This window comes from Aythya marila (assembly GCF_965140915.1).
Source record: "Aythya marila genome assembly, chromosome: 13".
Classification (NCBI taxonomy): Eukaryota; Metazoa; Chordata; class Aves; order Anseriformes; family Anatidae; genus Aythya; species Aythya marila.
This window is the reverse complement of record NC_139054.1, coordinates 10160286-10183262: the sequence shown is the minus strand read 5'-3', so window position 1 is coordinate 10183262 and position 22977 is coordinate 10160286. Positions and strand designations below refer to the sequence as shown.

Sequence of the window (22977 nt, the reverse complement as noted above, 5' to 3'; positions counted from 1 at the left end):
AGCGCCGCCTGGCGCCGCGGAGCGATGGCAGAGTCGAGGAGCCGCAGAACAGGGCAAAAGCGGAGATTCTAATAAAATCTGCGAAGTATTATGGTCAGGAGGCTCTTCCCTTTTATTCCGGGGAATAATTATGTACGGAAGACTAGGGGGAGGGGAGAAAGAGTAAATATAAAGGACACCAACTGCATGCAGGCAGCATGAGGGGCAAATGAGAATTGGGGCTGGTCTGCTAAATTAACAATTACTCTGTTACTGCATTAGTAAATACACTACAGAATGTGCAGCTGCATTGTTATTAAATACCATTCACTGTAAGTCTTCAGAGTTTTCAACATGTTCTCCACTACTCCACTACTACTCCACTCCACTACTAAATGTGGTACCATTTTTGCACTTGCACACCTAATATGTTTCAGCTAAAAATCTTGCTTACTCTGGGAACAGTTGAAGGCACAAAGAGAAAAAGCAGTTAATGCGTAAACTATAGGAAAGGAGGCCCGCTTTCAGAAATGGGAGCGAACTCCGGTTTGTGTTTTGGGAAACTAAAAATCTATGAGACTCCTACAGCTTCTTATGAGAAGATGGCAGTTCATTAAACCATCTCTAAGGTTCTGAATAAATTTCATGAAGTTCTGGTGGAAAATATTCAAGTTACAATTAAATGCAGAGTTGGTGAGATCAGTTGTGAAGTCACACAGTGCTCAAATCCCTCAAGCACAGTATTTTCATATCTAGCAGTCTGCACACTGCTATAGAGAACAGCATATGCTTGGAGCACAAACTTCATGCAGGCTCTCAGAGCGGAGTTGGTGAATTCCAGGAAGACACCGCAAAGATTAGCTTTGAAATAAAAAAAAAACTTTATTGCAACAAAAAGAAAAGCAGATCACAAGTTTAAGCTTAGGTCCTCACCAACCTATTTCCTATGCGGATATTAGGTTAATATTAACAACGTTTGAGACTTTCAATCAAATGTGATCCGAAAACTGCGCTCCTGCTCCTTGCGGCGGCTCTCACAAACTTTTGTCACTTCTTCCACCTTTCTCTGCAACAAGGCTGGGGGAAGAAGAAAAAGTGATCAATTTCACTGTCATCCCAAAACATAACCCTGCACAGTTAAGCCTGTAGAAAGAAAAGCACATTCAATTTTAACATTCACTCAGATTTGACAGTGCCCAGTGAAACAGGAAAACACAAAGCACTGCTAACCTTCCAAGGCCTTTAAAGATTGTCCAAAAGGTATTGTGGCATTCAGGGACTAGCAAGCAGAATCTGAAAAAAACTATGACCTTGTTGAAACTTCTTGCAGAGCCAGCTTGTAGTTTCAGGGCACAGCACCAGAGAGCAGAGCAAACCCCTCCTGAACAGGAGGCAAGCTGCTCTGCAGCTTGAAAGGAAGTAATTGCTGCATAAAGGAACTTCCCCTGCCCACCTCACACTAAACTGACTAACCTGTAATTTGCATAATTCAGAAGTAATCTGTTTGAAGTATATACATATTTTCCCACAGGATATCACAGAGCTGTAACAAGCTTTTAACTGTAAATATAGGAAAGAGTGCAATCATACAGAAGAGCTGCGATCACTTGCAGTCGCAGTACAGATAACCTGTTATATATTTCCAAATCAGTGATCTGCAAATAAGCTACTGATTGACTATCAACTTCAAATGCAGGAGGCATTGCAATATACAAAAATTCTTGGCACAAGTTAGAGCAATGTTTAATTTAATTTCATGAAAGCTTATCAGAAGTTATTCAACAGGGCTACGGCATTATGTCAGTCTGTGGCTTGGAGATATTCCAGTTTAAGTTTTAATTTTGGAGCCTGCCAAACCCAGAATCTTCCAGCAACATATTAAACAACACATTGCAGTTTGTCAGTTTTCAAAAATTCACTATGCAAAAATGATCATGGCATGAAATGACAGTCTGCTTCACCATCTCAACTCAGAACTCAGTTGTAACTAAGAAAAGAATTCCTGTTCCTCTCAGAAAAAGGAAATCTCAGAACAGGGTTTTGTCCAAATCCTCTTTTCACTGAGGCCACCTTATGGAAGGCACATCACCCTGGATCTGTGTTCAGCAAGCCCATTCATGTTCAGCTTCTGTTGCACTAACAAGTTAACATTAGTTTGATTAAAGCACCCCAGCTCCACATAATTCTTGAACACATCAGACAAGTTAATAGCTGCTGTGTACACATATGCCTAGAAAAGATAACTGGCTGTTGTGAGACAGCCCTGAAGGCGTTTCATGGGAAATAAAACTGATAAAACTGATGACATTACCTACAGCACAGATGTCTTATTTTTACGGAGTTTTGTCTGTTCATTTTTGATTTTAAAAAGAATTATGACATAAGAGTAGGCCTGGGAAGGATCTAAGTTACTAATTGCAAGAGCTGCTTGGAGGGTTAAGTTCAGAATTGCACCTTCCTTCCCCTCCCCCCCCCCCCCAACAATGTACCGTTTCAGGAATTCTTCTCCTTGCCAAGAACTCCACAGAAACAGATATATTAATTTAACTGCATTTTCTTAGGCTTTTTCCTTCTTGTTTGAAGATAAACTGAAGCTGAACTGTTTCTTTAGAAAATGCACGTTTATCAGTAAAGATAATGAATTATGATTAACTGACAAGACAATTACTTTAGTATAGAATGACTGAAAAAATTATCTCCTTTCTAGTAAAGTTGAAATGAAACAGATTGCTTTTTTCAAACATTCTGTAGAGTCAGCGTTCTGGTGCCAGAGGAGCTATACCAGATTTCATGATAAAGGCACGTCAGGAATGTGAAAGCTAGCATTTGTCTTCTAGAAGAAAGGCAAATTTAATCCAGACCTAAGCAAGCCAGTAGCACTATTTAAAAAGAAATTAGCTACTAGCATGCCTCCTTTCACCCAAGAATTACAGCAAATGTGAACAGCACTGCAGTCAGACAGCCACAATTTGGTACTGGTGAGAGCTGCACTGCTTTATTCTGCAATGCCCTCCTGTGGCTGCTAACATCTGTTAAAAGCAAAGCCACAGAATTCTTGAATCCCTCACAAGGACACAGTCCCCATTAGAAAAGTTCCTTTGTTTTTTGTTTGTTTTCAGTGTTGAGCCCTGAAAGCACCGTATTATATTAGTTGAGTGAATCCAAAACAAGAAACAGTAGCTATGCTATCAAGTTTTCACTTGAGAGCGCATTTTCTGCTCTACGTTAATTCTCAAGCGATTGATGTTTTGACATTTCTACACTATTACTCCAGTTACCATGCCTGCAGATAAACACATGCAGATCAGTCCTGCCTTGATTTGGCTTCTCCAGAGTTCAGAGGGGAATGCTACTAACACTAACCTCCCCTATCTCCACCCCCCTCAAAACAAGCATTTTCTTATTCCTAGGGGGAATCCAGGAACATTTCAGAAGTTGAAATATTTAACCTCATTTTGGTGGAACAAAGGATATGGTATTTCAAGTCCTCTGCTTTGCATTGATGCATTTCCAATAGCACTTTTATAAAATACCAGCTGTTATCACAAATTACTTTTCAGCAGAGGCCCTCAAGGCACATCAAGAGAATTCAAGCAGAGAAGGGACAATGTAATTGAAGCCAAGGAGGAGAAGATTCCTCAGTGATCTTCAGGAACTCACTTATATCCAAGGTACACTTGCATACACACTACACACTTTGTATTTACATTTCCCAAAAGCTGCAAAATGGACTCTCACCTGAGTTCTGGTCAATCCACTGCAGTGAATCCATGTGTGCATTCAAAATTTTACAGATCTGCTGAAGCTGAACAGAAAGAGAAGGTGAGAGCTATTTGTTACAGTACATTAAAACTAACAGCAGTAAAAGACAGCCTTCCTGTCCCCATCTTCAGAGTACTGAAGTAATATTTCTCATACATGCAATTCCACTAATACGGCAGTCATTTTTGCTGTGCAGCAACTGTGCTAGTTTGCTTGACATCAAGAAAACAGATTTAGAGTATATGCCTGTGGCTTAGTTTTAGCCAAATTCAGACACAACATTAATCTTCGTCTTGAGATGGATGAAGTAAAAAAAAAAAAAAATTCAGTCTGAACCACCAAATGGAAATTTTTACTGAAAAAGGTTTTGTAGTAAAGAGATGCAAGGAGTAACAATATCAATTTAATACACATCAGGAAGCTAGCAATTTCAATCTTGTACAAAAGTAGTACAGGAAGAGTTCAACAACTGCTGCATCTCATACAAAATTGTGGAGCAGGTAGCAAAAATAGAAGTCAGGAAAGGTCTCAGAAACTAGTTATCTAGGCAATAATTACACCAGAAGGGGAAAAAAAAATCACACCAGAGTGAGACACTTTGAAAGCTACTAACATAGTTGCAGACTAAGCGTGCAAGCCACTCTGGCTTGCATTATGTTATAATGCAAGTCTTACCAGAAGTGAATGAATTGCAAGATAAAACAAAATACTTTTCCTATCTCAAAACTAAAAGAGTATCCATGAGCAAGCAAACGAAGAGTTAGCACTGTTCAAGTATCCTGTGACTCTTTTCCAGCATAAAAAAAAATAAAGCCTGGATTTACCGGATCGCTGGTGTCTGCTGGGCCTCCTGATGTATTCAAGTGCTCAATGATGTCCTTGAGATCTTGTGCCATACGCTTCAACTGAGCATCTATGTTCTCAGCCAACTTATAGCTGCAAAATGCATGGGAACCAAGGTCAGAACATTTAAAGTGTACTCATTTAAAGTGTACTTCAGCAGAGCTACGACCGATCACACTAACTTCAGTCAATCAGAACTAGCATTCGTGCCTCTTAACCAGGGCATGACAGATATGGGAAGAGCACCACAATAGGCATTTTATTACACAGATGAAGTAACTCCTAACGTCTTTCACTCTATAAGACATATGGAGACAGACAGGCAAGACTGCTGAGCTCTTTCTGGAAGGTTCAGTCAGAATTGAACCACCTGTCCAGATTTTTTTTGAGATTCTTATCTCTTGAACAAAACACTTCTTTAATTACCCTGCTAAAATTCAACACTTATGTTTAGAAGAAAGCTCGAGCTGCACATAGTGCATTCTGTTCTCATCACTTTTATCACTGAGTGATCATTAATTTTTAGAGATTATGCCTAAATTAGAAACCTTTCCCCAGACAGCTGATTAGAACAACATCCAACAAAGCTCTTTTCATGCTCATTAAGAGACTTCCAATTGCAATTCTCGTATTTCTAATGCGTAAAATGTAAGTTGCCATGCATAAAACTGGATTACATATTTGAAAAAGGCCATTGATAGTTATGTATTATCATGCATCCCAATTATCCTTCTGATTGATTATCATCATATTAGTCTGTTTCAGCACATGTTCAAACAGATTTTTGTCTTACGTCCTCTCCCGTTCTTCATCTGCGTGCTGCAAATAGATAGTCCCACTCTGTTCCTTCACAGACTCCTCCAGAGGGGTCAACAAGTCTTCAAGCTCTTTCTGCTGAGACAGAATGAAGTCTAGCTCCTGATCCAATCTGAAAAGAGAAAGACCTACAACTTAAAACAGGCTTAGAGGCTATGTACATTCTAGAACTTCCACACAATGCAAAATGATGCAAAAAAAAAAAAAAAAAAAGAAAAATCATCTCAAGGGTTCTGTTTCTCACCTCTTCTGATCAAGCTTCACTTTCTCTACTTCTCTGTGTAATGAAGTAATCTGTAAGCAGAAGACAATTTTACCAGGAATACTCAAAAAGTAATCTCATAAAAAGAAAACGAGTGGAAGTGAGAAAGCCATTACAAAAACCATCTACTAGAAAAGCAAAACAGTTGCACAGATGTTTACAGACGAAAATTTACTAATGGAGTTTTGGCTATAAAGAAGACTAGAATAGACATGGAGAGTTTTTCAAAACCACCCAGATATAATTTACATGTATATTTTTAAAAGCAGGAAGTCTTACCAGAGGGCTTGCTGCATCTGTGGCACAATGCCTTTAAAAATCTAAGCAAGCAAAATGAGTTCACACTGGCTATCACCTTACCTTCTCTCCGTTCTCTATCAGTGTCCGATCCCAGGCATTAACTTGTGTAGCTTGGTGAAGAAAGTGTTTCTCTTGATCTTCCAGTTCTAGACTCCACTTATTTATCAAACTCTCAAGCTGGGCATAAGTCATCACTGGAGGTGCACTGAGGAAGCGTGAGACAGTACAGAATATAAGATCAAAAGAGTTCAAGTGTGATCGTGCCCATTTCCCCTTCATCCACCAGCTACCAGCATTAATACTGACTCTTGCCCCAGTCAGGGAATAGTTGTAATAAAACTCACCTGGTTGTGGTGGTGGTTATAGCAGTTGTAGAAGTCACAGCTCCAATGGCACCCGTTGTAGTTAATGGCTTAAGATTCAAAGCAAAACTAGAAGCAGAAGTGCCTGAAAGAAGAGATTCAGGTCAAACAGAAGACATTGGGTATGTAACGAACTGAGAACAGACCCAATTCACAATTCTAATGCAGTGCTTTATGAGCTAAAATGTCCCTTTAACAAAAAGCAAATCCTGGGTGTGTCAAGAAGGAAGTGAAGCACATCTTGACACAATTAACAGTACTGGACTGTAAATACCTGACTGCTAGATCTAGTCAAAAATGAGGAGCTGACAGTCTGCACTTAACCTGTGCATTATTCAAAGAAACACAGCAAAGCCAACACCCCTCTCAATCTGTGTTTCAATATTAGATCTAAGATCTGTCAGCACATCCAATTGCTGCCCTGAACCACTGCTGCTACAGTGCGCTTTGCAGAAGATTGATTTCTGTTTTTACAAAGAAAAGGAGCATCTATCAGATGATGCTGTCATGCAGTCATACAACACTTTAGATATTGATCTAGACTCTTCAGTCACTCCAGAAACAAGCTTTGGAAATGCCATGAGCTGAGCAGCATCCATATTGTTACAGTGAACACTGACAGGTAACTGTATCCCAAAAAGGATGCTCAGTCCTGAATCCCAACACTGCGCAGCACTGCAGATCTTCACATGAGTGTCAACATTCAGATGCAGCACTTAGCACCACATTTTTGGGAAGAAAAGCTAGTGAAATCCTGTGCTTCTAAACTTAAAATGCAGAAAAAATGGCTTAAGAGGGCGGAATCAAAACATAAAACATTTCTCCCTAACCTTCCCCACAGATCTGTGGCCTCTCCCTTCCCTTCTATCCCAAATAGGGAAATCTAAAGCAACTTTGCATCTACGCAGACAGGCTATAGGAATAGCAGCTAATCTACTTACTCCAGACTAGAACAAAGCCCTAAAGGCATTCACTCACACCGTGCTGTGGACAGACTCTCAAGAAGCCATAAGTAACTGTGGACTTGTGGAGATGGAAAAGGGGGATCACAGAAAAATACCGTATTACTTTCAGTCACTGGACACTACAAATTAGCACTGCTGTGCTGCTACACTAGCCTTTAGGCTACTCCTAGGAGGAAGTCAGGCTTCTTTCCCTTAGTCTTTTACCAGCATCTACTTACTTGTGGCTGTGCTTGTTGCTGCAGCTGTTGTTCCAGGAGCTTTTAAGCCAAATCCAGAAGTTCCAAGACCAGCTGTACCAGTGGAAGGGGCACCAACTGTAAACAGAAGACAAAATTAAGAGTTTGCACATCCCATTAAATACAGCTCCCTTTTGAAAAACCACCCTGCCTGCCCACCCACCCTCACTGGGTCTTCTGTTTGCATTAGCCATGATCACTGTTTATGTGGAGGCTCATACAGACACCATGTGAAAAGAGGCAGGCCAAAGTCAAAAAATAACCAGTGGCTTTGTTGTTCTGATGATATAGAAAACGACTAGCTCAGCTGTCAAACTACAACTCCTTCTCTTACTTCGAATTATCTGACATTTAACTCAAACTACAAGTGATTAATTAAAAATAATGACTAACAAAACTTCCGAAGCTCCCTGGGAGCATCTACTAAGTTTTCAGAGATGGGTGTAAGGCAGTATTATTATATGGAAAAGTTGTGTTAACTCTGGTAAACATTAACATTTGCTGTAGCTAGTCTCCATAATCAAAGGAAACCAAAGTGTTAACATGTCTTTGCAGGCTGAGAAAGGAAGCTGTTAGGACTCATTTTCAACTCCAGCTACTGCCTTGAAGCTGTCATAAAACTGACATTATTTCCTGCCAAAAATAATTTTGCAAGAGGAAACAAGTCAATTATTACCAGAGGAACTTGTACATGTACAGCTGTATGAATACAGTGTGTTTTTACCACTGTCACAGACTTCTTTAAGTTTGAACACCTCATACAAGAGTCAAAGGCAGATGTAACCAGATTCAAGGCACTGGTCTGGGAAAACAGCAGCATCACCAGAAAGCTCAGCTGTGGTGATGTTATGCTGACAAGAATTCACATACAGACAAAATTCCCACTTGCTGCTTTGCCCACTGAATCGAAATAGTGCTTTATTTCGTACAAAGTTTTCTGTGCCTTGCTACTGAAGAAATTTTGCTACAATTCAGAGGGAAGGCACCAAGCAGCAAGAAGAGCTTTGTCCCATATTATCTCAGCACCTGATGCTTCACTACAGACAGCACCAACCATGCTACTCATTTACTCCCCCAACACACCAGATCTGCATATTGTGACTCACGTGAGAGGCCTGTGGTGGTAGATGAGGTTGGTGCTGAAGAACTCGCTATAGATGCAAACAAAGTAGGGCCCGTTGAACCAAGAAGGGAAGCTGTGGTGGTAGCCGCTGTTGTAGAAGCTGTGGATGTTACTACAAACAGAAAAAGTGGAGATCTTGTACAAGCAGAGCCCTTTGGGGTTTCACACATTTCAGAAGAACAACAGAATGATGAATGGGACACAAATCTGCCTAATTAGACCATCTTTTTCATGGGTACAAGAGAATTTGAAATTATTTTTCCTGTATTCTGCTTCAACTCTTTTCCAATGTACCCTTTAAACTTGTGGTTCCCTTCCATTACACTCCAGAAAGATGTGCAGAACAGAATGTTGCATGTGACATAATACAGAATACATCGCACTAATCAAGTTTTATAACTACATTTAATGAGCTTTCACAGAGCACTGATGCCATTGCAAACTCACAAGCAGTTCCAGCCCACCTCCAGACTCCAGTTTAGAAAACTATACCCAGAAGGGCAACAGATTCAGAGTTTTAGTAATCATTTCCTAAAATCTATTCCTACCTCCCAGTTTGTTTCCAAAGGGCAGAGTGGGTCCCTGGCTGGTCGTAGCGGTCAGTGTTGCCGTGGGCGCACTAGTGGCTGCTGTTGAAGTCAATGATCCGAAGCTCAGACCTGGAACAAAACACAGGATACATAGAAAAGGAAAGATGAATCTTTACTACAGAGGAACTGATCGCAGTATTCAAGGCAGCAGAAGGAACAGTTTAAGTAATACATTAATATTTAATGTAACAAATACTCTGCATTATCCAGCAAATGAAGTAGAGCTACAAAGATTACTTAAAAGGCTTTAACAAATGATTTAATGCAGATGAACGTCATCCTCACCCACATCTTCCTTCAGAGGCCTGAACTATCACCAAGTAAATCAAAAGCTGCAGACTGAATTTCTGCCAATTCTACAGAAGCAAACAGGCTCATGCACACCCTGCAGCACTCCTTCCCCACTGCTTCAAGCCCTTTCCCCTCGCATTAGGAAAGCCACCAAAACATTTTTTTAAAAAGGCTGGCACCTCTACGCACCCTTTTAATATTATTTCAGCCTCACCTTTTGTGGAGGGATTTTTGAAACAGCAAAGATCCCATGGTGTGCTACAGCTGAGCAAACCAAGCTACCAGGTCAACTATGAGAAGTTCCCATGACAGTGTTCCCACATCACCCAACTGAGAAATTTAGAAAAATATTATTGCCAGCAGCTGGCTTCAAGGACAAGGTCTACGTGACTGCTAATCACAAGGGGGTTGTTTTCTTGCAGTTGTTTGTCTGAATGCTTTTGACCAATAATCTTGTGTGAGACACTATCCGCCCCTGTTAAGTTTACTATAAAAGTCAGGCTATTTGGGTAATAACAGCAGCAGCATGATCTGACCATACTAGTGTCTGTCATGTTTTTGGCTGTTCTTCCTGCAACAACCTTTCAAACCCATCACATCAGTAATACCTGTAGCACACCACTCAGCTTAGAAGCCTGTATCCACAGCACTCAAGCCCTACCCACAACAGCCCTGACATATTGTCAAAGCCACACCAAGGTGCCATTCTGAGCAACTCCTCCATACAGACACTTTGCTAGCCACACTGTTAGCCAAATGGCAAGCTCATTAGCTCACTTATACATACAAATTCTGCCAAAAACAGCTCGTGTTTCAAGCCCAGGCACTCACCTGAGGACTGCGTCCCTAGGCTGAAGGGGGCTGCAGGCTGGGCTGTGGTTCCTAAGGTGGCCGCAGTGGTGGCCGCAGCAGCAGGCGCTGCTCCGAAGGTCAACCCCGTGGGTGCTGCTTGCAGAGTTGTGGTGCTCGTGGCACCGATGTTGAAGCCAGTTGTTCCTGCCTGGGTCGTGGTACCGCTAGCGAAAGTAAAGCCTCCAGTCGTCCCAGACTGAGTGGTGGTGGTTGTCGTGGTGGTGGCGGTGGTGGCAGCAGCAGCAGCTCCGAACACAAAGCCAGCAGGGGCTGCTGCTTGACTCGAGGGTGTGCTGGTTGGTGCAGAGCTACCAAACCCAAACCCCCCTGTGATTCCAGTAGCCTGAGTTGTGCTGCTGCTTCCAAAGTTTAATTTGGGTGCATTTCCCCTACAAAAGAAAAAAAAAAGAAGAGTAGTGAGTCAGCCTGTTTAAGACATACATCCAGCAAATACTGAGTCAGCTTTCTTACGGACCATTTGCTGACAAAACAACAGAAAGCATCTTTGAAAACGACAGGCACTCCACCAGGATTGCATTTCTGTTTTGACAAAGACTGCATTATAAGTCCTGTCATCTGCAGTACTATTAATCTCCTTATATTGACACCCCCTTAATTACTTCTGCCTATCAGTATGCTGTAAGACATTTACAGCGGTGTAATAAAGCTGTTTATTCTCTCAGCTTATAAGCATCCTTTCCACTTCCTCCACACAAGCCTGTTCTTTTAATTACGCATCACAACTAACCCTCATTTGAGATCCCTGCCCACTGCTGCAACATAGCGGGCTTCCAAAACAATAAATATATAGAAATATTTCAAAGTTTGGCAATCATTTCTACGGAGAAAACAGCCCCACCTGAGCAAGGGGGGGCTCTCAGGTGTTTTATAGTAAGAGCTGAAGCCGTTTTTCCCACGACCACCAAGGACCAAGCGGCAGGGTTTATTACAGAACGAGCAGTTCTTCAAGCCTGCTCCGGGCACCGGCACCGACAAGCAGCAGGCTCGCGGTAAGCACGGCAGAGCCTGGAGCAGGACAGGGGGCCCGCAGGGAGGGTGGCTCACCCCAGCGGGAACACGCTGGCTGCCGGCGTGGCGGCGGCAGGCGTCCCGAAGCTGAAGCCGGCGGGCTGCGCGGTGGTGGCGGGCGTGCTGAAGGAGAAGAGCGCCGCGGGCTGGCTGCTGGCGGGCGTCTGCGCCGCGCTGCCGAAGCTGAAGCCCCCCGCCGGGGCGGGCGTGAAGGAGAAGCCGGCGGCCGTCGTGGTGGTGGCGGTCTTCGGCGTGCCGAACGTGAAGCCGCCGCCGCCGCCGGCCGAGGCCGAGCCGAAGCTGAACTGGTTCATGGCGGAGCGGCCTGGCGGCCCCTGAGGGCCCCGCGGCCTCCCCCGGCCCCGTCACGGAGCCCGCCCGCAGCACCCACCGGCGGCCAGGCCGCGCCGCGCGCACTGATGACGCGCTCCGCGCATGCGCCCGGTGGCGTTCAAGTCCCTGCTCCCGCCCCCTCACCCAGCCTCCCAATCGTCGCCCAGCTTTTCACCGCCTTTATTGTCTATTGGCTAAACTCGCCGTCGCTCCTCAATCGCCAGGCCGGATTGGCTGGCTGGAAGAGGCGGAAGGGGAGCGGAGCGCGGTTGCTATGGCAACGGGGACGCGGGGCCGGGGGCGCTGTGCAGGCCCAGAACTCGGCCCGGTCCCTGTGCTCTGCAGCCAGAGAGCCTTTGGGGGCAAAAACCTGCAGTTTGGGTCCCTTATAAAAAAGATCAGGTCCCTGTAAGCATGCATTGACACACGCAATACTTAAATCAAGAGTGATACCCCTAGAACATACACCCCTGAGGAGTGACAATAAATAGTCATATAAATAATAAATAAATATTACATAATAAACATAATAAATAAAAGGAGTGAGAATAAAGCGCTGCCCCTTCTGTCCCTGCCCCTTGTTTTTCTCTGCCTACAGCAGCGGCTATGGACTTGGACAGCATCTCCTCAGTCTCGTCCCTGCAGGCCCTCGCCAAACTGCTCAGCGATGCGCCTGGTGATGATGATGATGACGACGAGCAAGGGGTGAGTCCGGCATAAGAACTCCTTGTTAGCAAGGGAGGTGCAAATCTTTTTTTTTTTTTTTTCCAGTGTGAGTAAAAACAAATTAAAACCTTATAAGGCTTTAGAGCAACTGAAGCAAACAGGAGATATTTTTAATGTAATAAGCTCTTGAAGGAAGATGCTGTCCCAGGAGTATGAGGAGAGACTGTGACCAGAGAATGGGATATTCACTTTTTTCATCCTAAAGGAAATGAGAACACATAGTTAAGAGAGCTATAGATACTTCGATTTCCACCTACTTTTCCCTGAAGTCTGTTAGAGGTGAAGGCAATTACAGTCAGGATTTCATATGCAGAAAAGAAGAAGTTGCTGCTCAACTTCTGCATAAAGAGTAAAACATCCAGAGGCAACTGAATACATTAAATCTGTATCAGACATCCAAGAACTGTAGAGATAACTGATCACTGAAGCATAGTAGGTATGTTGGAGATGATAGAATAAGGTAGAGTGAGCCATGCTAAGATGAAAGATCTGAATGGTTAACGAGAGAAATATCTCTCTATTCTTTTTTATTAGTTCACCTCAGGAATAGAAGAAAATAACATATTTTGGAAAAATGTCTCTTTCTCCTGCAATATACAACTGCTGCTTTTATCTAGGCATGTAGGTGTGCTGGGGAGAAGTACCTAGGTCTGTCATGCTCAGGGAAGACCACAGGTACCACCAATCACAATGTGCAAGGCCTCAGGGAAAGCTCAAAACTTTGGCAAGTCTGAGGATTTTCAACAAGTTGCATAGCGACATGGCTAACAAAAATTGGCAAAAGTCTTTGTGCTCCTCTGTGGCATCAGTTCTTCCAGGAGCCAGCTGGCTGACCCAGCAGTTGTGTGCTAGTAGTGGCAATGGGACTATCTGGGGGAAAAGAGATGAATCTCTTGAAGTTTCTTTCAGTACATGATAGATGTGGTCCATCATACTCTAGCTACATTTCTCTTTAATGCTTGATTTCTAAAGCCAGCATTACTGCTGTTCATCTTTGCAGTAAACATCCTGATTTTAAAAGAATTTGTTTACATCTTATTAATAAAATGAATGACACTTCAGAGGCAGAAATGGAAAATTGCCACAAGTGATGTCAATTAAGTCTGAGTCAATCTGGGTAATTTGAAATCTTTATTTTGATTTAATTTAATGTTCTGTGCATATGAGGCACTTTTTATCAAACCGAAGAACTTCTCTATATATAGAAATGCCTCACATTGGCCTATTAACACTAAATTGATTCATAATTAGAGGAAAATGTTGTTGCCTCATATGATCTCTACTGTTAAAAGGAATCTAAATGCTATGATGGGATTTGCATGTAGCCCCCTTGCTTTCACTCAATATTTTCATGGCAGGCAAAGCAAGACAATTTTGTCAAAATGCCATAGAAACAAATGCTCCAGAAGCACATCTGGCTTTAATGCTACTTTTGGGAGTCCTGTCTAAACCCAGTTAGTTATCAAAGCTCCTCTCTGCAAAGAGAGAGCATGTAAGCAAGCATGTTCAGTTATTCAGGCTTGAAACCGGGAGAATTCTTTTTGTTCTAGCAGTGATTTACTTGACCTCAGATAATGTTATACTTACTGACATAGATACTCACTGTTGCGGGGCTGCTGTCTACGAAAATTAACTGGAGTTTAATCTGGCTCTTTTTGCAGCCACGCTGTTCTGTTAGTGCTATGACTCCTGGTAGCATTGGACCAGCAAAGAAAGAGACCTGTGGTAAGGAGGAGTGTTTGTATGCCTTAGCGTTCAGTTGTGTGTTAGCAGACTGTAACAGCTGCAGTAAATTACCACAAATAGTTTGCTTCAATAAGTGGGTGGACCTTTAAGATGGAAATAGCACCACATTTTGATTGCACTAAAATTCTCATTTTCCTGAAAACTTAACCACAAAGCATACAAAGAGCAGCAGAAAGGGTAACTCTGGAGGGTACCAGCCTCAAGGGGTGATAACAAACCGAGTAGAGAACGCAGCCTGGTCATGGGCTGGGAGGGGGGAGTCATAACGGAGCAGCAAAAGGCTTCAAATAAGTACTCTCACAGAATTGTTATTGCTTACTTACAGCAAACACAGAAGATGGACTTTTAGTACTCATCCGAAAGGTTCTTCATGGAGCAAACTGCATGGAACTGAGTCTGTGCGTGTAGTATTAAAGAGTTATGAAATATACCATGAAACACAGACATGTTGTTACCCCCAAAAGTTTCACAACCCTATTTAGACAAAATGTGAGATGAAAAATAAGCTTTGTTCAGGGCCGCCCTCAACAAACCAAAAGCTGTTTTTCATTTTTTTTCCTCACTGCACCTTGTTCTTTACCCTGAAACCCAGTTCAACTAAATTCACTATCTGACTCCAGGTGTTCTGTCATCCTATAGAAAGACGGACCCTCAGACAATGAGAACAAATACCTTGAGGGTTCATAAATTTGTGTCAACACCTTGAAATGTACTCAGAAGAGAAAAGAAATCAAGTCCAGTCTTATCAAAGTTAATGTGAAGTTCTTCCTGAAGCTTACAGTGTCATATAATTGGACAGCTTAAACCTGTAAGACAGTAAGAAGGACCAGGATGAAATTAACAGGAAAGGAACTGTTGTAAATACAACAGACTGTTTTTGCCTGGAATCTAGAAATAACCAGAGATTTTACTATAAAAACCTCCAGATTGCAGATCTACCAGCTAACTAGAAAATGTGTTTTTCGTTGTAGAATAGGTATAAACCATGCTATTCTTCCCATGGACTTTCATGAGTCTTCAGTACCTTATCTGTGCTGTGCTCAGTCGTTAATGGGAGGAACTGTATTTATATGTGAGGAAGAGATCCTTTTGTAAATGACTCTGCTCACTTAAAATCTCACGTCAGGGACATGGGGAAAGATTAATACTTCATACTTCTACACATTTTGAAGGACTAGATATTTCATGACTGATAGGACAATTTCCTTGACATAGAGGTTGAGTAAAGGAGATTTAAGGGAATAGAATAGAAAACATCCTCCCTCTGCAAATTCTGATTCATATCATATCGAGGGGAAGGAGATTGTAATCATTAATTATAATGTGGTTTTTTTGATACAAAGATTTTTCTTAAGTCTAGAAAAATGAAAGTTTGCTGAAAACCTAGAGAAACAGACATTCTATAAAACATGACAGTGTGATTTTTCTCATCACAGGTACTTCTGAAGTGAAATCTGAAAACAAGAAAACTATTTGGAATACGGAGGAGGTCCCAGAAGGATCCGAATTTGGTGATATCTGGGATCCAAGAGAACAGCCAGAGTAAGTCAGTTGAGGCTGCCTGCATGGGTTTTACATAGTTTTATTGGAAATATGAGTTAACTTCAATGTGAGTGAAAAATAGCAGTCTGAAAAGCTAGTCATGAAAGGGCAAGGGAATGATATCAATGTTTCAACTAAAGCAACAAGGGAGGAGGGATTTTAACTTCTCCCTTGGAAGCCTTCTGATCGCATAACAGAAATGTAGAGTTGGTTTTTGCTGTCATAAGATTATTTGCAGTGTCAGATACTTGTACCAAATGGGATTAGAAGGGGAAGGAGACCAGCAAAGTGATTTACTAGCTTTGAAACACGCCAAATTTGTGTGAAATACCTGGCTCTTCCTGCTGCAACTGAAATATGTTCATTTTTCATTCTCAAATTCAAAAAGTACTCAAACTCATGTTTATATTTCAAATAATTAAACTCTTCAGAGACAAATACTACAGTAGGAAGGAAGGCTACATGCAGGCAGTTTTAAACTTTTAAAAATCTCGTTATTCAATCATAGTCTGTCAAGGGACAGCCTAAAACCAGTCTTTTCCTTTGGTCATAGAAATACAATGTTTTTGAAATAGATCATGAGGCAAGATATGCTGTAGTTTGTAGAGGTCAAAAAGCCTTCAGGGTCAAGTAATTCACAAAGAAGACTTTGAATTTATAATCATTGTGTTCTGATGCACTATGCTGGAGTTTGAGATGTCAGAACAGATGCACCAAAATCTGTGAAGCTGCATATTGTACACCAGATCGTAGTCCAGAATCATCACTTTTCTCTGCACATAAGTCATGCCATTATTTTTTCAATTTCCTGATATAAAAACTGGACTGAGCCCAGTCTGAAGTTAGGCTCAGCATTTCCAAAAATGGTTTGGCATTCAGCTGCATCCTTACATACTGTTGTGTGCTTGTTCTTGAAACTATCACCTGTGAGGTACAGAACATGTTTTCTTTGTGTGGGGACACAACAGAGGCTTTTCTCATGCTATTTTTGACCTTCCCCTCCCTGCTGGGTGAAGTGTGGTCTTTCGCTAGCCTCAAGTAATTGTCCTGCATTGCACAGATGAGAAGAGAATATAAATCTTTGTAATAGTTCATCAAATTAAATCATGGAAAAAGGCCCAAAAGGAAAACAGATGGTTAGAGGTGCATCCAGAGTGGTTAGACAGATTTCTCATTGACTTAGGAATTATTACATATGCACATGAACACTGGAGATGTGAAAAAGACTTTCCATACACTTTTTTCCAACAGCTTTGAGCAGTGTCTCCATTTATTTTGCTCAATTTAGCAGGAGTAATATGTTCTAAATACATTCTTTTAGTTTGCATTTCCTCATTCATTAAATATCAAGTGGAAGGGAACATGTGATTCTAGATTTTGTAGGGTTCTAAATTAAACAAATTGATTTTGAGGGGAAGAAAATCGATGTTGGCCAAATGCAAAGCAATTAAAATTATACAAGATAACAGTGGTGTTCTCGGGCTGCAAGAATAGGCTGAATGACAGAACAGAACACGTGTAATTGTGACAGCATCCTTTTCAAAGCCTTTTCTCAAGAGTTTTTGGTTTTTGACTAGTTGATAAGTATCATTTTCGCTTGGAATGCATTTTCTCTTCCATGATCCTGCAAAGGCTGGTTAGTTAAATAGAGACAGTAAAGTGACTACCTTGAAAGATGGAGTGAATGTTCTTCATGTGTCTTGTAGCTAACTCAGTCATGTCTCTGGACAGAATTCCAGTACAGTTGGCTTGAAGACTTGAAGGGAGACAGAAAAGTAGGAGGGAATGTGATAAGGATATCAGCACTCATACAAAGGTTTATGGTCCCCTGAGAAATACAGTCTCCTTTGGTTTCCTGGTATTAGGCAACTACTTCTCTTTTTCAGGTATGAGATTTTATTCAAACAGCAGGTGGGAACAGAAGATGTCTTCTTTGGGATGAGTAGGAAAGACCCTTCCACAGCCTGCTGTGAAGATATGGTGGTGAGTTAAACCTGTATCTCCCATCCTTTCCTCATGCCCTTTCTCTGAAGACTTATCTTCAATCTGTCCTTGAGAGAGAGTATGTAAACACCAAGCTGTATGGCTGTCTTTGGCTTCCTGTAGGATTTTCTTAGTTATCTAAGCATCTGTAGATATTTACATTTGCTAACCTGAGGAACTTGTGTATATCTCCTCAAGGACCTAGTGTATCCAAGAGAATCTGTGCTAAAATGTGTGCCACACAGACTTGAGGGAAATGAAAGTAACTCTAAAATGAGTTTTCATCATGGACACAATTTTGGGGTGGAGAGGGACTGAGAGTTTTCATCTGTCTGCATTTATTACCGTGTGTGAGTTAGCACAATGCTATAGTAATGACAGTTTTTAAAGTTATAGGGAACAGATTCTGTCCCATTATTATATGATCAAAGACTTCCCTGCTTTCTAAACCTCATGACAGGTATAACTGCTGTGCAATTTTTCTAGCTGAAGCAAGCTGTCCTTGGAATACACAAATCCAGGGGCTTTTGGTGGGTATAGAATACCTGCCGGGTATACTATCAGCCCAGGATTTTGTAGAAAATTAAGGTATCAGCACACATCACTAAGCTATTGAAAACAATTATCGCTTTGTCATATTTTCTCTAATACATATTACCTACTCACAATGTTGCTCTGACACTAGTATCAAAATGTTTGTGGAGATGGTGTATTTTATGGCTTGTAGGTCTATACTTCTAATCACAGTTTTACCTCTGCCTGTCATTTCAGATTAAAATCAAGCTGCCAGAGACAAAGGTCTCAGACATCACATTAGATATCCAGGACAAGGTTCTTGACCTTCGAACTCCCCAAAAGTAAGTGAAACGTAATTGATGGAAGTACAAGCAATATATTATTTCAAAGAAAGTTTAACCAAGCCTCCAACAGAATGCTGGAAATCAAAGTTAAAGACAATGATGGGATTATTAATTACACAGAAGAAATAAACAACTATATTTCACCCTTATGTCTATAGTTTGCTAGCTTTAAATCTGTGATACTATTCAAGCAAAAATAGTTTTAAAACAGATTTTTGGTTATCTAAGCACTAGGGCTTCGAGGGCCCAAAATGTCTGGCAAAAAAAACTGCCCAGTCTTTAAGGACTTCTTGGAAATTCACTTTTTAAATACTAATTTGTACAAATGAACAACTGAAGGAGCTCAAAAATGTACAGACACTTTCAGGTGTTGAAACTCTGCAGATAACTAGGTATGGATGCAGACATGGAAATGGTACGAGGTTTCCCTGAAGAGATTCCCTTTGAGTTTGTTACAGGGCTAGCTATTTCAAAACTATGAAGATAACAAACTGACTGACTTATACTCAGGTTTCTCACAATCTTCCTCCATATCTCCCTCCGTGCAATTGCCCTGCCTGAGGTGCACAGGTAATTGCCATGTCTGTTCTGCTCTAAGTTCTTCACAATAAAGTGTTTTCGTAAGAAAGCTTGACCCTCTACCTGCACCTTTCAGCACTGAATGGGATGTGGGAAGATTCAAATGTGAATAGTGTCCTGCAAATCAATTCAAGGTGTGCACCATAGATTAAGGCCAAAATAACTTCTCTCCCTAGTGAACTAACTTCAGAAAAGTCACTTTTCTCACAGACAAAACCAGCCTGAATCAGTTACCCCTTGCACGAATTTAACCTGAAGATGAAACAGTACTAAAAGAATGTTTGAAAGTTCTGGCTCTGAAACAGGTAAAGCAGGAGGAATAATTGTCCAGCTAATAACTAGCATGACCTGTAGGTACTAAAAGAGGTAGCGTAATGCAATACTGCAGATGTAGGAAAGCTTCAGCTTCCGTTTTCTTTTGCAGTTCTGTCTTTTTGGTGAGTCAGATCTGCCATTATCTTAGTATCCAGCTGTCACAAGCCTAGCAAAACAAAGTTTGTTGTAAATCTAATGGTTGCTTGGGTACAGCCTGAGCCAGTGCTGCTTTTGTAAATTTAAGTGCAAATCTTCTCAGTATGAAAGAAACAAATAAGATTTCAAGTTCTCCATACCAAAAAACATTGTGATCTCACAGATGTATGGAAAAGCTCAAAGGAATTGTTTCCAACTCTGTAGTCCTGGGGTTGATTCTAAGCCCAGCTGATTTTAAGGACTTTTCCAAATTATAACAACTTGTTGCCTTCAGTAGGTGGGATGCAAAGATGTTTGGAATGTGCTGCTTTCATCTGTGGCTGCTATTACACAGACGAAAAGGTCTGGAAGAGTCAACATGATTTTAAACCCCAGTTTGAAGTAAGCCCTATCCACACTACCGTGTTGCCTTGCGGGGCTTCATAGTGTTTGGCTGGGCAAATGTCTTTATTCTGAAGTCTCCTTGGTTCTCTTTGCACTGTCAAATCAGTGGAGGTCCAAGACTGGCCAGTCATTCATACCATTAATTGATAAGCCTGTGATAAAGAGGAAAGAGTCCAGATTCTGCGTGAGCAAGTAAGCTTGAATTATTATTAGAGTTGAAGGAGTCCAGACCTAGACATCCTCACGGGGAGATAAACCAGAAGTATTGTCTGACGTTCCAGGAATGTCTGCCATAGCAAGGGAATGTCAAATAGCTCCTGAGTCAAATATCTAAGCTTTGTGTAGTACGGGCCTGAGCCAAAGGTAGGGGATCACTGAATTAATCTTCAATGTAGGTTACAAAAAAGAATTTCGGCAGGTTTACAACTGTAAGTTCACTCTTGTAAATGTGTTTTGCAGTGTAGATATATCTTTTGTGGAACCAGACTGTCCAGAATCTCCAGCTGTGCTAGTTATTTCTTATAAGACAAGCTCCTAAAGACGCTTTCAGGCTTTAGGCATTATTCAGATTTTTACCACCAGGAGAGCATAATCAATGCAGCTCTTTGTCTGTATTTAAAATGCAGCATCATGTATAAGCAAGAACAGTGGAGAGAGCTCACAATCCATCATTGGAAGCTGTTGTCGTAGCCACAGAGAAAAGAAAGGAAGTGTTGGAAATATTCCAGGGCCTGTATAGCTGTGCATCAAGTATTGCAGGTACTCTACAATCTATCATGAAAAGGATATACTGAATGGACTTTCCTTGGTATACTGATTGGTGAATTGCAAGAGGAACTTTCAATGTCATCTTAATTGCTCACATAGTTTGGAACATTAAAACTCAGTGTCCTCTTTTACAGGAAGCTGCTGCTGCATCTCCCTTGCCCCGTAGACAGCAAGAATGGTAAAGCTCGTTTCTTGTCTGAGGAGGAGATCTTGGAAGTCACCTTGAGGATGACAAGAGAGTTTGATTTCATCAATTTTGCCTGACGGATAGAGAAGTGGAGAAAGTTTTCAAACAGTAATCTCTAAATTTGAAGTCTTCTCAAAATCTAAGTGGTCCTGAAATAGGAGATTGTTCCCCGTGAACAGTCCAAGGGGAACATCCTTGGATAAATTCAGTAGGTCAGAAGGAAAAAAGACTTATTTATAGCACCCATAGGTTCTGTAAGCTGGGGCTGTCTGGCTCTTGCACTGATCTGGTTAGTACCCTGCTTCCTTCAGTCTGTTACAGGCTCTGTGAATTAGAAGATAGGAGATTACAAATTCTGTAAGCCAGGGAAAGTATTTTTTTTGTTATGTCTGGTAAGTAGCACAAGGATGCTCTGACCAATGACTCTGGTTCTTAGTTACTGTTAGAAGACTTGCAAGTGAAATTTGTTTGGCCTCCAGTACTGGCAGTGGGACCAGTTCAGAACCCCCTCTTAGATATTTGGTGAGAAAATCAAAGCTCTTCAGGGATCCACATCCACACCTCCGAGGCTTCTTTACCCTGGCAGAACAAGGTAACCAACTACAACTGCATTGCTGAACAACTTGGCTCTTTTGAACAATTTTTGACAATGTATGGTTCGATGTCATCTATTCACCTGCTGCCCCTCCAGCTGTTCTTCTGATTTCTATTAATAAAAGAATGTGCTCTAATGAACTGTTCCAGTTACCTTTCACTCTGCCTTCTCTGCATTGTGTCCTGAGAGACTTCCTAAACATGGAATGAGAGGAACTTTGCATAACAAAGTACCACTTTCTTAAAGGGCAGAAGTGCACAGGAGCTTTTCTTTTGCCCTTCAGGTCTAATCTAGAGCAACAGAGATGGGTAACCATGATGTTACCAGCTTCTGGGCAAATACATTCACTTAACATTGTTAGTCATGCAGCAAGCAAAGATGCTCAATGATCAAAGAGGTGAGGACTTATACTTTGATGGATTTTAAGTATGCTTAACTAAAATCTTGTAATCGCTTTAAAAACAAAATAGCTTGGGTCCTGCATTTGCCTGGCATAAAATAATAATAATAATAATAATAATAATAATAATAATAATAATAATAATAATAATAATAATAATAATAATAATAATAATAATAAAAGACTAGCTAGGTTGTGGATAGTATCTATGCAGCTATATTTGTGACAGGAAATTTGTGACTGAGAACTGAGACAACTGAGAGGATGAATTTTCCATGATGGATGAAAGATACTGATGGTGATTTTTTCAGCCATGTTCCTGGTCAATTAGAATTTTCAGCATTTGTTTGTAATATACTTCCTTATAACTCTAGGATAAACTTAGCTGATGTTTGCATGCTTCAACCACTTCCCTTAAAGTGGACCCATTCCTTGGGTCAGAATAATACTGCTCAACCTCTGCTTTAGTGTTAATGCACTGGATTGCATGGAAAATGGGTACCTCAGTTGCTATGATTCATTACAAGCAGTTGGATATGCTGCTAAGGGGCTACTCCAGTTTGTATTTGCTAAAGTTTCCATAAATTGCATTTGAATGTCTCTTATTCATGCTCCGTGAAGCCATGGTGGAGGGGAACAATGCAGATGTATGAAGAGGCTGAGATCATTCCTCCTGACTCAGTTTGTACTGCGTGTGGTTGCCAAGAAGTTACAGTAAAGCTGTTTCTTGGAAAAAAAGGTTGCCTTGAGGTCCCTAGACAATATGCTGTTATGCTGTTGCATTTTTTATGTACATTACAAAATGGAAGGTTGACGCTGTATTTATACACAGGTGAACATAACATTTGCCAAAGGTCATTCAGTAAGTCCATGGCAAAGCAGAGAGTACAGCTCTGCTCTTCTGAGCCCCGTTCCAGTCCTCCATCCACAAGGCAATATTCCCCTTACGGCTGGATGTAGTAATTACCTAAGTTTTCAATCATAAGTTCTGCA

At 41.3% G+C, this 22977-nt stretch overlaps 2 protein-coding genes across 2 annotated transcripts; one reads left to right on the top strand and one right to left on the bottom strand.

Moving 5' to 3' along the window:
* Window positions 1-836: 836 nt before the first annotated feature.
* On the bottom strand, window positions 837-11805 carry NUP62CL (nucleoporin 62 C-terminal like). The gene is made up of 12 exons (XM_082770642.1): window positions 11447-11805; window positions 10361-10770; window positions 9197-9307; window positions 8632-8760; window positions 7508-7603; window positions 6307-6409; window positions 6023-6167; window positions 5645-5694; window positions 5378-5512; window positions 4566-4677; window positions 3718-3784; window positions 837-1056 (listed from the first exon to the last, which is right to left on the bottom strand). The coding sequence occupies exons 1-12, from the start codon at window positions 11722-11724 to the stop codon at window positions 965-967; spliced, it is 1728 nt and encodes a 575-aa protein (XP_082626768.1). The 5' UTR covers window positions 11725-11805; the 3' UTR covers window positions 837-964.
* Window positions 11806-12349: 544 nt separating this feature from the next.
* DNAAF6 (dynein axonemal assembly factor 6) lies at window positions 12350-21066 on the top strand (the record flags this gene model as incomplete). Its single annotated transcript, XM_082770647.1, has 6 exons — window positions 12350-12448; window positions 14131-14194; window positions 15652-15757; window positions 17644-17740; window positions 18512-18597; window positions 20937-21066. 6 exons carry the CDS (start codon window positions 12350-12352, stop codon window positions 21064-21066), a joined length of 582 nt encoding a protein of 193 aa, XP_082626773.1.
* Window positions 21067-22977: the final 1911 nt, after the last annotated feature.